The sequence below is a fragment of the Schistocerca americana genome, chromosome 4 (genome assembly GCF_021461395.2).
Source record: "Schistocerca americana isolate TAMUIC-IGC-003095 chromosome 4, iqSchAmer2.1, whole genome shotgun sequence".
Taxonomy (NCBI): Eukaryota; Metazoa; Arthropoda; class Insecta; order Orthoptera; family Acrididae; genus Schistocerca; species Schistocerca americana.
In genome coordinates this window covers 633,619,107-633,634,341 of record NC_060122.1, presented here as the reverse complement: position 1 = coordinate 633,634,341, position 15,235 = coordinate 633,619,107, and the positions used below count along the sequence as shown (strand labels likewise).

Here is a 15,235-nt window from a genome sequence, read left to right as displayed (position 1 = left end):
GGATTCGAACCTGCGACCGCAGCTGTCGCGCGGTTCCAGACTAAATCGCCTACAACCGCTCGGCCACTCCGGCCGGCTGGGCGACGTGAATTTCTTTCTGACGTGTTTTTTTCGTGTGGAAGTTGGATAAATGGTTAAACATCTCAGTTAACTAAAATGTGAGTAAATATCTCGCGTGAAGAAAGAAGAATAAAATTGTCTTCAGAGTAAAATCGATTGATATTTTCCGGGCAACATTGTGCCACTAAAGACAGAGAACCGGAAATTACTACTGCAAGTTCGCACAGGGGCCTATAAGAAATCATTCTTCACACGCTATACCAGTCTTTGTAACGGCAAAAATCATTTATGTAACTGGTCGGAGAGCGACAACACTGATGGTTTTAACTTCCTTTTTTCTTGTCTTGTGAATGCTATCACCATCTTGTTTATTTTCTTTCCTGCTGCTGTGCAATTGTTACAAGCGTAGCAGGATAATTTTCTTCGGTATAATCTCGCGCTTCGTTTTACGTACACAGAATTACAAGGCACGCCGTATACTTTCAACGCTATCGAGGCATGAGATGATAAGAAGTGGGTGCACAGCCAATAGCCGCTCAGCTATTGTCTAGCCCCCCTCCATCGCAACGTCACCGCCAACGACACACTATAATAATAGCGACGCCTTTTTCGTATCGTTAGTTGTCGTGATTACAGCAGAAGGAGACTGTGGATTTGCGCTGCTGCCGCTGTTAATCTTCCGACCATGAAACTAGTTTACTTCCTGGTGTTATACTGTTCATGCATTTCGGTAAATGCACACCCCCCATGGTTCTGTAATGAGACAGAAGTAAGTACAAAAATTTCAGAAATCGATATACAATATTTTTTCTTACGCTACTAGCAAATATGTAGGAAACAACGTTGAATGTGGATGAAAAATAAAATGAAAAGGGAGTTAAAGTTTCAAGATTTATATATGTTTTATTAATTATTTGGCTCGAGGTAAAAACGAAAAAGTAAAGTTTACATGCCGTTCGTCAACTTAGGAAAAAACAAAATAATTATTTACACCTGGGCACTAAACTTTTTAGTTCACTTCCTTCACACGCAGTTTCAGTAAAGACTATCAAAAAGGTGTTCAAAATCGCCTTTACAAAACGAAAGTTAGTCAATTGAGAATCTGTGAGTCAAACAAGAAGACCTTACACTTTGACTCTTTGTTTATAAATTTGTTTGGTTTTATCTTTACTTACCACCTGTGCGGCATATCATTGTAACCTAACATGTATTGCTGTCATTAATTTGGTGCATTGTTTACATTCTTCAACCTGTGTCAACATCACTAGCATGTACAATGATTAAAGATGGTTAAACAAATTTAAATTTATACGTGTGTGGAGGTTTAGTTCGGTTCAAACCGAAAAATTTCAGTAACGTATTTCGTCATTTTTTATAGTAAAAATCCACAGATATTTCTAGTTTTCTGTTTTATTTTTTATTACTTATAATTATACTAGCTGGGGTACCCAGCTTCGCTCATGGAGGAGGTATGAGAATGTGTGGTAGATGGAATAAAAGGAGAAACTTTTAAGTATGAGAGGTAAAACAAAACAAAAAAAGTTGAAAATGTATTCCAACTATTTACAGCATTTGTTAAAGTAAATTTTTTTATTGAAATCATATTCTAGCTATTTGCAACACTTGTTTATAAACAACATTTTTCATTTTGTTTTCTGAGGCGCATACGTACAATTTTTTCGAATTTTCTACTCGAGAGCAAGCTACTTGTAGTAGATCATGAGAGAAGCAGGAGTTTTTGATGTCGATGCCGCAACATTTAAAGTTTGTCCTTGCGCTTCCTTAACTGTAAAACAGTAGACTAATCTGATTGGAAATTGCAGTCTTTTAAATTAGAATGGCAGTTCAGTAGAGATCAGTGGTATTCTGGGGATAAATAATGTGTGTCGTTTGTACTTTCCAGTCTTAAGTTCGGCTGCGATGATGTTATTCGATAGCTGTCTGTGTTCGTACTTGTTCCATTACAAAGTTTTGGTGAGTTGAGATTTCTGAGTAGTATGAACGGAGATACAATTTTATGTCTAAGGCGGTGTAATGGCATTCCTGCTATTTGCAAATTCTGTAGGGAAGTTAACACTTTCTTCAACGTTTGCCATCGTGTCGATCGATTTGTATATTCTCTCTTTACCTGGAATTTTCTTTTGAATATTAAAGCTGATATTGCCGACAGGAGTTTTTAGTTGCCAAAACTGCCCTTTAAAATAGCCAGTCCGTATTGGTATAATTGTGAACATTTTTTGGATAAATTAGGTCGACGATCTCGTTTTCAGCAGCGGCTATGTTGCAGAAGTCGCTGTTGAGTTAATGGGCCTGTCGTCTGGTCAATAGGCTATGTGTCTTCGCCTGTTTGTAAAAGTTGAGCAAAATGAGCTGTTGTTTCGTCTTTCGATAGTTCAGCTCTCATATTTGTAAGCGTGGCCAGAGATGTGACTTCTTTTAAGCATGAGTTGATGTCGTCTCCTGGTATTGTCTTGGGGATAACTGGAAGTGTTTGCTGAAAGTCTCCTGAGAGTATGATTAACTCTCCTCCCGTCACTTCAGGACTTCCTCGCAAGTCTTGTAATGTTCTGTCCATGGCGTTGAGCGTTTTTTTATGTGCCATTGTGCATTCGTCCCAAAAGATAATTTTAGCTTGCTTTAGAAGTTAACCCCGTCCACTTGCTCTTGAAATTGTACATACCGGGAACTGTTGTTCGGCTGTATTCAACGCTAGTTGTAGGGCGGAACGGGCAGTTCACCCTCCTTCTGAAACTGTGGCTGCAATACCGGATGATGCCAGCGCACGTTCGACGTGTTGTTTTGCACGTATTTCCGCCAGCAATAGATTTATTGGAAACATTTTTTCGGTGCCGCCTGGTGCGTCCAAGTACATAATTCTTGATAAGATTGTAAATTTCCTTTTGGTTGTCATTGAGGAGTGGTTTATTGTGAGCAATGTATTAAAGTAGCTTGTTGATTTTGCAACTTTTTTCTTTTTAATTTCGTAGTTTATCACACTGATAGCATCTTTTCGTGGTGATTGCATCTCAAGTTGTACTAAAGATCTGTTTGTTTGTTGCTAAACATTTGTTTTCTAAGTGAATGAATGTTTCATTGAAGATGTCGATGAATTGGTCAGCTCAGGATGAGCTTGTCGAATTCGTGCACTCTTTGAAGAAGTCCCATAGCTGTTTTGGTTTCGATGGGTTACATGCTGTTAGAATTAGGGCGAATAATTCTCTCATTTGTTCAGCTGAGGCTGTCAGTAAGGCTTCTTGCAGTGTTAATTCCCAGTGGTTGTCGTTTCCCAATAGTCCTAAGCATTGTCATGCTGTATATCTGTCACAAGTAACCGTCAACAGTCATGGGATGTGTGAAAATTTTTGGTTCCCATATTTCGTGTATCAACATCTGGAGATAGAAACATTCTGTATTGTTCGGTGTATACTCGGCCTAGTGCGCTAGTTTTCATGATACCTGAATGATCTTCTCTTGGAATTCCTTGTTTCCGTCGTTGAAAGTTTTTTCTTGTTGTGTTCTTCATTTAATAGGTAGGGAGGAAGACAATGTTTTCGCGAATGGATCATTTTAGCACAGTTGGTAAAAAGCTGTTAATTTTGTGTTCTGAGGTGGTTCGCTTGCAATGTTTCTGGCGGTGTCTTTTGTGGAGTAAACTCCCTCTCCATTCTCCAAATTTACTGCTAGATGCTGCACAGTTGGTTCGTATTCGTGTATGGGAAAACTGAAAATCCGGCAGGCTGCTTCTTTACCGTTGATGTATTGTCCCATTTGGTAGATGAGGATCTCGACGTTTCTGTTTTGTTGTTAACTGCCTTTGGCTGTTTGAAATACTGCCATGTCAACTTCCTTTGATGGATTTAACTGAATTGCAGTATTCTACGTTTATGTGTGCTTGGAATATTGTGCAAAGTAGTGTGTTACATCGTACTACCCATTGATTATCTATTTCCAGTTCATCACTGCCTCGTTATTCGTATTTTTGCTGTGCAGTCGCCGTTTTTGGGTGCTCATTTTCTGTATTTGGGATAGCCACCTACTCCGATTTGCGTGTTGTCTAAGTATTGACAAACTGTCGTTTAATGGCCCACATGGTCCGTGAATCATCTTTTTCGCGATCATGTCGTACAGTTCCATATCTTATTATGGGTTGGGAAATTCAGCTTGGATGATTTTGTCGGTATCTGTGCGAGGAATTTTGTCGTGCAGTCATATGTGATTTTGTGAGTGAGGCAGTTCTCGGTTTTGCCATTCGATTGTGTACATCCAGCATCTAACGGTTCCAAGGATGTGATGTTTTCTGATGACTTCAATAAATCTCATTTGTTTTTTTGGGAACTCCGGCTGTTATGTGGTGTTGATGCATGTGGAATTGTCCGTATCTTAGTTGTTCTTTGAATTCCGGCCACGACGACTTGCATGTGAATGTTATGAAGAGGTCGGGTCAGGTCGACCATATTTTCTTATGCACGTCACGGCATCTTGAGTGAATTCGTGCATGTCTCGGACTTATGTATGATGACGGTAAGATTACCATTGTTCCAATGTCGTAAATGTTTCTGTCATTTATGAGGAGGTCTTGAAGGTGAATGTATCCCTCCGTGCTTAGTTCTTCTGGTTGAGTCTTACGGACATCATCCGTTCCGCTTCTATTTTTGCATACAAATCTACCACGAATTGTTGGAATAAATGACGCGTTTTGAGAATGCGACCGTGTGTTTCATTGTCTATTATCATTAAACGGCAAGCGTAGAACTCCTTGGAGGTGACTTTTTGTTTTTCTCTACGCCTGTTTCAGTTGGATTTGTTTGATATTAAAATGACATCCGTCCTCTCCGTGCAGAAATAGTAATGAATACTTGAGGGCATCATATGTACGGTGTGTGTCTCTGCAATTTGTTGTAGTCTTTCTTTTCTTCGTTGTACAATTATGTCACGGCTTGTGTTTCATTGTCCACAATTACGATGGCGACTTCGTATATCTGAGGTGCATTAATTCGACGTTCGTGTTCTCCTTGTAGTCTTTTGTCGGCTCGAATTTTAACTTTATAGTCATGAGAAATCATTCGGTCTAATGCTGTTTTGAATATGTGAATCAGCTGATATATATTCGAGTAAGCTCCTCTGTACATCTCGGGCTACTCCCCGTCTCAGTCAACTGATACTTGTGCATCGTTAATAATTTTCTGCTTCTTCGTTTCTGATGAAATATGCTTGCAGAAATTTGTGGTGTTCGTTGGGTAGTGGTAGTATTGATTTCACGTTGTGATAGATTTATCCTTGGATGGAGAGAACATGATCGATTTCATCTCTGTTAGTGTTTATCGAAAGGACACCGAAAGCAGTCATTTGGAAGCAGGCATTGTACGCTTTTATATTTTGATTCAGGAGTTTGCCCAATCATGTTATGTAAAAATTCATGCGGAAGTGCTTCCAGTGGTGTTAATCGAATTTTTCCATTCATGCAACAGAATCCTGGTGTTTCTCTATTGAATTTGTTCGCTTTGCAAAATTGACAGATGTTATCCATTTTTCCGATTACGACGTGTTTGTGTTTGTTATATTCTTTCGTCGGGTCTTACTGGAAAAATAGGTTGTGCTGTTCAGTTGTCCTCGTCCGCACTTCTCGTAGGGTGATATTTTCATGGCTCGCTTCAGTTCGCGGTCTTTTATTATAAGACTGTGTCGCAATTCTTGATTCTCCAGTCCGTTCATTTCGATGTTCTTCGGTTTCTCCGCTTCTCACGGTGCTCATTCTCGTTCGTTGGGAACTTAAACGTGTGTCGGTACCGGTTTGGATTACCGCGATCGACGGTTTAACATCTGTGTGTGCTTGTAGGCTAAACAAAGGAAGTAGGCTTGTCTCAGCTTGATGTAACAATTTATTAACGAAACCCTGAGGGCGGAACAGACAATAATACTCGTGCGAAGGCGTGAGAAAATTTCGGTACACACTTGGGTTCACGCTTTCGCCAAGGAGCGTGGAACAATAGAACGTGGAACAGAACACCACAATCAAAGAGTAAATCACAGAACAAATGTCGCTTGTGTATAGCGTCTCTGGCGTTCAGCGGGGAAGTTTCGCGGCCTGTACTTTCAAACACCCGCGCATGTCACGGCGCTGAACGATGACAGAAGACGCCACAACGTGTCGCCGTTTTACTTCATAACTGCAAGATCTGCTTCTCTTTTACGTTTGGGCATTGTCTAAAATATAAATCAAAATTTTATCAACACTTACACTAAGTACACTTCCGTTTCACACGTTATTTTCGGTTTATATTGTCACTGTACCACTTTGACTACTCACGCTTCACTGTTGGTTTTTATACAATTACTGCAGTACTTTTTCGGCACCTTCCTTCATAACTGATAAGAAACTGATGTTAAAACCCACGACGGGTCTTGCATTATTCCAGTGGCAAATTCCAGAACACATTGAAAAGGCATCGAATAATGGTCCACAATGTTCTACAGTGATCTGGGATGTTCCCGAACATTCTAGAATCTTCCTAAATGTTCCAGACTATTCCAGAACATCAAAGACCATTGGGGATCATTCCGGAATGTCGTGGAATGCTCCCGAATACTCTCAAATATTCTGGAATGTTCTCGAATACTCTCGAAATTTCTAGAGGGTGAAACATGCCAGCCCTTATATCTTCAAAAGCACGCCCTTCAGGTAAAAACGGGAACCTTATTCATGGATAGGGAATAGAGTGGTACCACAACATATAACTCCCTTGATCATACTGGGGCTCATTCCTGAGTTTTATCGATGAATACATTGTACACTTACTTTTATAATGTATATTTTTTAAGCTACCATCCATCCATCTGTCCATTCATTGATTCATTCCCCCTCATGTTCATAAATAATATTATGAAGCAGAGCATTAAGTTACACATTAATTGGCGGAATAAGTCGCTGAAGGTTGCACTTATATATGTGCTTGGCAGTCTGGGGCCATTACTAGATATGAACTATGTATATGAAACAGAAGACTCAAAGAAGAATGGTATGTTTCAAGAAGGATTCATTTAGAAACTGTACGAGGTTTATAGAAATGCTTATCAGACTGCAGTGGTAGGGATTACAAGATAGATGTAGTGGATCATAAGATATGTTTATTGTGTAAATTTCTTAGTCTGTGCCAAAGAAAGTAAAACCAAGTATTAACTCCTCCCACATACCTCTTGTAAAATGACTGTGACAATAAAATAAGATAACTTAAGAGCCTGTGTGAAGGCTGACCAACACTTTTTCTTCCTGTATTTCATTTGCAAATAGAACAGGAAAGGAAGAAATGGAAGTGGTATTAGAATTAGCCTTTGCCACAGGGTTTAAGGTGGCTTATGAAGTATTTAGCTTTTTAGTTCGTTACATGGAACATTTTGCAAGATAGATCGTAATGATGTGGAACAAGTCATTTTACATTCACATTACAAATTAATTATGCATGTGGTGATATTCTGAACATTTCTAAGTTATATATATATTCTTTTACAGTTGTCAATGAGAAACTTCCTCACTTTGTTTTCAAATTTTTCTTTGCTATCTGATGGACATTTTATATCACTGGGTAAATGATCAAAAATTTTTGTAGAGGCATTGTACACTCCATTTTGTGCTAAAGACAACCTTAATGTGGAGTGATGAATGTTGTTTTTCCTTCAGGTATTGCGATTTGGTACATCACTGTTCCTTTTGAACTCAAAGAGTGTCTTATTTAGAAGAAACTTGTGAAGCAATAGTCAGAATGGCCAACTCCTTAAACAGACGTCTGTAAGAAGATTGTGGGTGAGCACCACATATTATTCTTACAGCACGTTTTTGCACAATGACGACTTTCTTTCTTAAAGATGAGTTATTCCAGAACTAGTGACAGCTGCTGTGTAAGAGCTCAAAGAGCACATGAACATCCTAACTTTCGACACCTTGCGCATTTATTGGTTATTTTTCTTTGAATGCTGTTAAACGCAACACAGATGCTGCAATCCAAACAACACAGCACTTAGATCAGTCAATCATCGAAACTGGATGCTTACAAAATGGCAAAATAACAGAAAACGTAACAGTAAATATGCATGCTATGGAGCGAACAAGTGACAAGGAAGCTGCTCAGAAGACAATATCAGCACAGTATGAGAAAATAAAAGAATGTTGTTGTTGTTGTGGTTTTCAGTCCTGAGATTGGTTTGATGCAGCTTTCCATGCTACTCTTTCCTGTGAAAGCTTCTTCATCCCCCAGTACCTACTGCAACCTACATCCTTCTGAATCTGCTTAGTGTATGCATCTATTGATCTCCCTCTACGATTTTTACCCTCCACGCTGCCCTCCAGTACTAAATTGGTGATCCCTTGATGCCTCAGACTATGTTCTACCAACCGATCCCTTCTTCTGGTCAAGTTGTGCCACAAACTTCTCTTCTCCCCAATTCTATTCAATACCTCCTCATTAGTTATGTGATCTACCCATCTAATTTTCAGCATTCTTCTGTAGCACCACATTTCAAAAGCTTCTATTCTCTTCTTGTCTAAACTATTTATCGTCCATGTTTCACTTCCATACATGGCTACGCTCCATACAAATACTTTCAGAAACGACTTCCTGACACTTAAATCTATACTCGATGTTAACAAATTTCTTCAGAAACGCTTTCCTAGCCTTTGCCAGTCTACATTTTATATCCTCTCTACTTCGACCATCATCAGTTATTTTGCTCCCCAAATAGCAAAACTCCTTTACTATTTTAAGTGTCTCATTTCCTAATTTAATTCCCTTAGCCTTAATTCGACTACATTCCATTATCCTCGTTTTGCTTTTCTTGATGTTCATCTTATACCCTCCTTTCAAGACACTGTCCATTCCGTTCAACTGCTCTTCCAAGTCCTTTGCTGCCTCTGACAGAATTACAATGTCATCGGGGAACCTCAAAGTTTTTATTTCTTCTCCATGGATTTTAATACCTACTCCGAACTTTTGATTTGTTTCCTTTACTGCTTGCTGAATATACAGATTGAATAGCATTGGGGAGAGGCAACAACCCTGTCTCACTCCCTTCCTAACCACTGCTTCCCTTTCATGTAACTCGACTCTTATAACTGCCATCTGGTTTCTGTACAAATTGTAAATAGTCTTTCGCTCCCTGTATTTTACCCCTGCCACCTTTAGAATTTGAAAGAGAGTATTACAGTCAACATTGTCAAAAGCTTTCTCTAAGTCTACAAATGCTAGAAACGTAGGTTTGCCTTTCCTTAATCTTTCTTGTAAGATAAGTCGTAGGGTCAGTATTGCCTCATGTGTTCCAACATTTCTACAGAATCCAAACTGATCTTCCCCGCGGTCAGCTTCTACCAGTTTTTCCATTCGTCTGTAAAGAATTCACGTTAGTATTTTGCAGCTGTGACTTATTAAACTGATAGTTCGGTAATTTTCACATCTGTCAACACCTGCTTTCTTTGGGATTGGAATTATTGTATTCTTCATGAAGTCTGAGGGAATTTCGCCTGTCTCATACATCTTGCTCACCAGATGGTAGAGTTTTGTCAGGACTGGCTCTCCCAAGGCTGTCAGTAGTTCTAATGGAATGTTGTCTACTCCCGGGGCCTTGTTTCGACTTAGGTCTTTCAGTGCTCTGTCAAACTCTTCACGCAGTATCATACCTCCCATTTCATCTTCATCTACCTCATCTTCCGTTTCCATAACATTGTCCTCAAGGACATCGCCCCTGTATAGACCCTCTATATACTCCTTCCACCTTTCTGCTTTGCTTAGAACTGGGTTTTCATCTGATCTCTTGATATTCACGCAAGTGGTTCTCTTATCTCCAAAGGTCTCTTTAATTTTCCTGTAGGCAGTATCTATCTTACCCCTCTAAATCCTTACATTTGTCCTCTAGCCATCCCTGCTTAGCTATTTTGCACTTCCTGTCGATCTCATTTTTGAGACGTTTGTATTCCTTCTTGCCTGCTTCATTTACTGCATTTTTATATTTTCTCCTTTCATCAGTTGAATTCAGTATCTCTTCTGTGACCCAAGGATTTCTATTAGCCTTCGTCTTTTTACCTATCGATCTCATTTTTGAGACGTTTGTATTCCTTCTTGCCTGCTTCATTTACTGCATTTTTATATTTTCTCCTTTCAGCAGTTAAATTCAGTATCTCTTCTGTTACCCAAGGATTTCTACAAGCCCTCGTCTTTTTACCTACTTGATCCTCTGCTGCCTTCACTATTTCATTCCTCAAAGCTACCCATTCTTCTTCTACTGTATTTCTTTCCCCCATTCCTGTCAATTGTTCCCTTATGCTCCCCCTGAAACTCTGTACAACCTCTCGTTCTTTCAGTTTATCCAGGTCCCATCTCCTTAAATTCCCACCTTTTTGCAGTTTCTTCAGTTTTAATTTACAGTTCATAACCAATAGAGTGTGGTCAGAGTCCACATCTGCCGCTGGAAATGTCTTACAATTTAAAACCTGGTTCCTAAATCTCTGTCTCACCATTATATAATCTATCTGAAACCTTCTAGTATCTCCAGGCTTCTTCCATGTATACAACCTTCTTTCATGATTCTTGAACCAAGTGTTAGTCATGATTAAGTTATGCTCTGTGCAAAATTCTACCAGGCGGCTTCCTCTTTCACTTCTTACACCCATTCCATATTCACCTACTACGTTTCCTTCTCTTCCTTTTCCTACAGTCGATTTACAGTCACCCATGACTATTAAATTTTCATCTCCCTTCACTACCTGAATAATTTCTTCTATCTCATCATACATTTCATCAATTTTTTCGTCATCTGCAGAGCTAGTTGGCATATAAACTTGTACTACTGTAGTAGGCGTGGGCTTCGTGTCTATCTTGGCCACAATAATGCGTTCACTAAGCTGTTTGTAATAGCTTACCTGCACTCCTATTTTTTTATTCATTATTAAACCTACTCCTGCATTACCCCTATTTGATTTTGTATTTATAACCCCGTATTCACCTGACCAAAAGTCTTGTTCCTACTGCCACCGAACTTCACTAATTCCCACTATATCTAACTTTAACCTATCCATTTCCCTTTTTAAATTTTCTAACCTACCTGCCCAATAAATAAAAGAAAAAGAAACCAAAAAATTAACAATAAATATGCCTTCAGTGGAATGAACAAATGACAGGGAAGCAGCACAGAGGACAACATCACCTTGTAAAAAGACTGAGAAGGAAGCTGTACCAAAGTGGACAGAAGATCATGACGAAGCACAATGATTTTTATGGCCCAACCTACTGCAGAAGAAAACATCCAAGAATAAGTCCAGGACCCCCAGGAGATGAAAATCAAGACAGAAACGTAAATAAGACTAGAGCCTACTCTTCATACAATTAACCAGGCAAGAAATATACCTCTCGTAGAACTGAATAATTCTTTAACTCTCCTGTATCATAATGTACAGGGCTTAACCAGTATGTTATATGAGCGAGAGGTCCTTTTGAATGGTTGAAGGATATTTCAATCTTGTGTGTAACTGAACACTGGCTGCAAGAAATATACAAAAATGTCAGCTGGGATTTCAGACTTCCAGTTGATCTACAACTTTTGCAGGGAAACATACAGAGGCAGTGGAACATGTATATATGTAAGAACAGGTATTAAATCAAAGGATATTAGGTTTAAAATGCCTACTGTATTGAAAAAGATTTTCAATATTATTTATGTGAACTAACAGAAAGTAAAATTATAACTGCATGTATATATAGATCCCATATCGCAGTTTTGAATAGTTCTCGGAAAATTTGGAAAATCTTCTGAACTGTCTGAATAGTCAGTCAAAATACCTAATTGTGCTTGGGGATTTCAATGGTAATTTCAAGGACAACTGTAAAAAAGGGCAGAAACTGGTTAATCTACTAAAAACATACAATATGGACATATGTGTAGAATATACCACCAAATACGGCAGCAAAAGTGAAAGTACTATTGATCAAATATCCATTGACAAATCAAAATGTGGCTTTAAATCTCAAGTATTGGGTACAGGTTTGTCTGATCATGGAACATGGAAACCATTAGTTCTGTAGATAAAAAATTCAGCAAGTTCTTCTCAAATTATAAATACTGCTATGATATTTCATTCCCTCTGAAGAGAATGAAAATAAACAAAAAAAAAAAAACCCAAATCATGGATAACAAGTGAAATCAAAGAGCCACCAGAAAGTCTTAGAATGCTATATAGATGTGCAAAGCAAAATACTACCTTGAAACCACAGTAAAGTGTTACAGGAAAAAGCACAGGGAAGCTATAGTTGCTGCAAAAAAGAAGAGCAATGATTCATATATCAGAAAGTGTAACAGCAAAATGAAATCAATGTGGAAAGTTATTAATAATCATACAGGCAAACATGAAAATGCAAGTAATAAAATCATCATAAAACACAGAAATGAAATTGTTGATGATCCACTTCTAATAGCTAATATATATAATGATCATTATATTAATGTAGCCCAAAACCTGATCGCAACTAAATATAATCCAAAGACAAAGGTAATAATTCCTGTAAATGAATGGATGATGTATCTATATCCTGTAATGCCCAAAGAAGTATAAACGGCTATCAGCTCCCTGCCGCCGTTGGATAAGCAGCAGCCAGCAGCAATTCGTCCTCTTAGCTCACTATTTGTTTCATAGTTTAATTCTTAATTTTTGTGCTTGTTTTTCGGTACTTGCATAGTTTAATTTCACAAAATATTTCGGGCGTATTATAGTATTTGAGAGTTGTAGCATAGCGTTTTAGTACCTGAATAGTGTAAATTCGCGTAGTCGTCAGTCATCTGTTTGTTTTGAACGGCTTGTGAGATAAAAGAGAGGAAAAAAATTGTTAGGGATGGATATGGACTGCGCCTGTTGTGTACGGATTCAGGGGGAATTTGCCATCGTCCGTTAACAGCTGGAAGCTGTGTTGGCCGCGGTCGACAAGCTCCAGGCTGTTGCCCTGGGCCGCAGTGACATTGGGACACACCGAGGCGAGCGCCTTGGCGCCTCTGGAACCTGTAGCATCGCCTGGGATCTCTGATGCCACTGCGCCCTCGGATTCGGACGTCTTTGCCGGTCGACACTTGCCAGACGGTGACTGACGAACCGTAGCGGGGTCGCGAATCCCTGGGCGGAAGGCGAAAGTTGGTGCTGGCCGCAAGGCTGTACCCTTACGTCTCCGCAACAGTTTTGAGGTACTGCCCACTACTGAAAGAACTTCTGAGCCAGCAAGGGCGGTCTTCCTGAGAGGTCCGGACAAGCGCAGAGGGTGGGATTGCTTGTCATTGGGAGCTCCAATGTTAGGCGGGTGATGGAGCTCCTTAGGGATATGGCAGCTAAGGATGGGAATAAAGCCAATGTGCACTCCGTGTGCATACCGGTAGGAGTCATCCAAGATGTGGAAAGGGTCCTTCCGGATGCCTTGAAGGGTACAGGGTGCAGCCAACATGCAGGTGGTGGCTCATGTCGGCACTAATGATGTGTGTCGCTATGGATCGGAAGAGATTCTCCCTGGTTTCAGGCGGCTATCTGAGTTGGTGAAGACTGCCAGTCTTGCTAGCGAGATGAAGGCAGAGCTCACCATCTGCAGCACCGTCGACAAGACCGACTGCGGACCTTTAGTACAGATCCGAGTGGAGGGTCTGAATCAAGAGGCTCAGACTGTTCTGCGACCGTGTAGGCTGCAGATTCCTCGACTTGCGCCATAGGGTGGTGGGGTTTCGGGTTCCGCTAAATGGGTCTGGTGTCCACTACACACAGGAGGTGGCTACAAAGGAGCAGGGCTGTGTGGCGTGGACTGGGCGGTTTTTTAGGTTAGATAGTTTCGCGAAAGATCAAAAAGGGCTCCAGTCTCAAAGGGTACATGGCAAAGAAACGACAAGAATTGACCAAGCAACAGTCAGTATTGTAGTTGTAAATTGTCGTAGCTGTGATAGAAAAGTACCAGAGCTTCAAGCGCTGATAGAAAGCACTGAACCTGAAATCGTTATAGAAACAGAAAGGTGGCTAAAGCCGGAGAAATATTTACACAGGCGCAAAGCGTGTTCAGAAAGACTAGATTAAATAACGTAGGTGGTGGTGTGGTTGTGTCTGTTGGTAGAAGTTTATCTTGTAGCGAAGTTGAAATAGATAGTTCCTGCGAATTACTATGGTTATAGGTTATACTCAACAGCCGTACCAAAATAAAAAATTGGCTCCTTCTACCGACCACCCGACTCTGGTGATATAATAGCTGAACGGTTCAAAGAAAACTTAAATCTCATTACAAATAAGTACCCCACTCATACAGTTATAATTGGTGAAGACTTCAATCTACCCTCGATTTGTTGCCGAAAATACGCGTTCAAAGCCGGTGGCAGACAAAAAACATCTTCCGAAGTTGTACTAAATGCTTTCTCTGAGAATTACTTTGAACAATTAGTTCATGAGCCCACACGAATTGTAAATGGTTGCGAAAACACACTTGACCTCTTAGCCATAAATAATCCTGATCTAGTACAGAGCGTCATGATGGATACAGCGATTAGTGAACACAAGGTCATTTTAGTGAGCCTCAAAACCATTTCAACTAAAACCACTAAAAATAAACGCAAAATATATCTATTTAAAACAGCAGATAAAAATTCGCTTGATGCATTCTAAGAGAGGGTCTCCATTCCTTCCAAGCTAATTATGTAAGTCTAGACCAGATATGGCTCAAATTCAAAGATACAGTATCGACAGCAGTAGATAGATTCATACCACACAAGTTAATAAGAGACGGAACTGATCCACCATGGTACACAAAACACGTCACAACACTATTGCAGAAGCAACGAAAAAAGCATGCCAAATTCAGAAGAACGCAAAAGCCCCAAGACTGGTTAAGTTTCACGGAAGCACGAAATTTAGTGCGGACGTCAATGCGAGATGCTATCAAAGGTTTCCACAATGAAACATTGTCTCAATGTATGGTAGAAAACCCAAAGAGATTGTGGTCGTATATAAAGTTCACCAGTGGCAAAAAACAGTCAATACCGTCCTGCGCGATAGCGATGGAAATGTTACCGATGATGGTGCCACTAAAGCGGAGTTACTAAATACAGTTTCCCGTAATTCCTCCACGAAAGAAGACGAATATTCCAGAATTTAAAACTAGAACAGCTGTTAGCATGTGTCACA

The 15,235-nt window shown here is 39.8% G+C and overlaps 1 protein-coding gene across 1 annotated transcript in view; it reads left to right on the top strand.

The window, feature by feature from the left end:
* The first annotated feature begins 666 nt into the window (after window positions 1–666).
* The window catches only part of LOC124614070, a 256,459-nt gene continuing 241,890 nt past the window's right edge, over window positions 667–15,235 (top strand). The window contains exon 1 of the mRNA XM_047142906.1: window positions 667–829. Within this exon, the coding sequence (XP_046998862.1) occupies window positions 746–829 (84 nt within the window). The 5' untranslated portion in view covers window positions 667–745. The remainder of the gene's footprint in view (window positions 830–15,235) is intronic.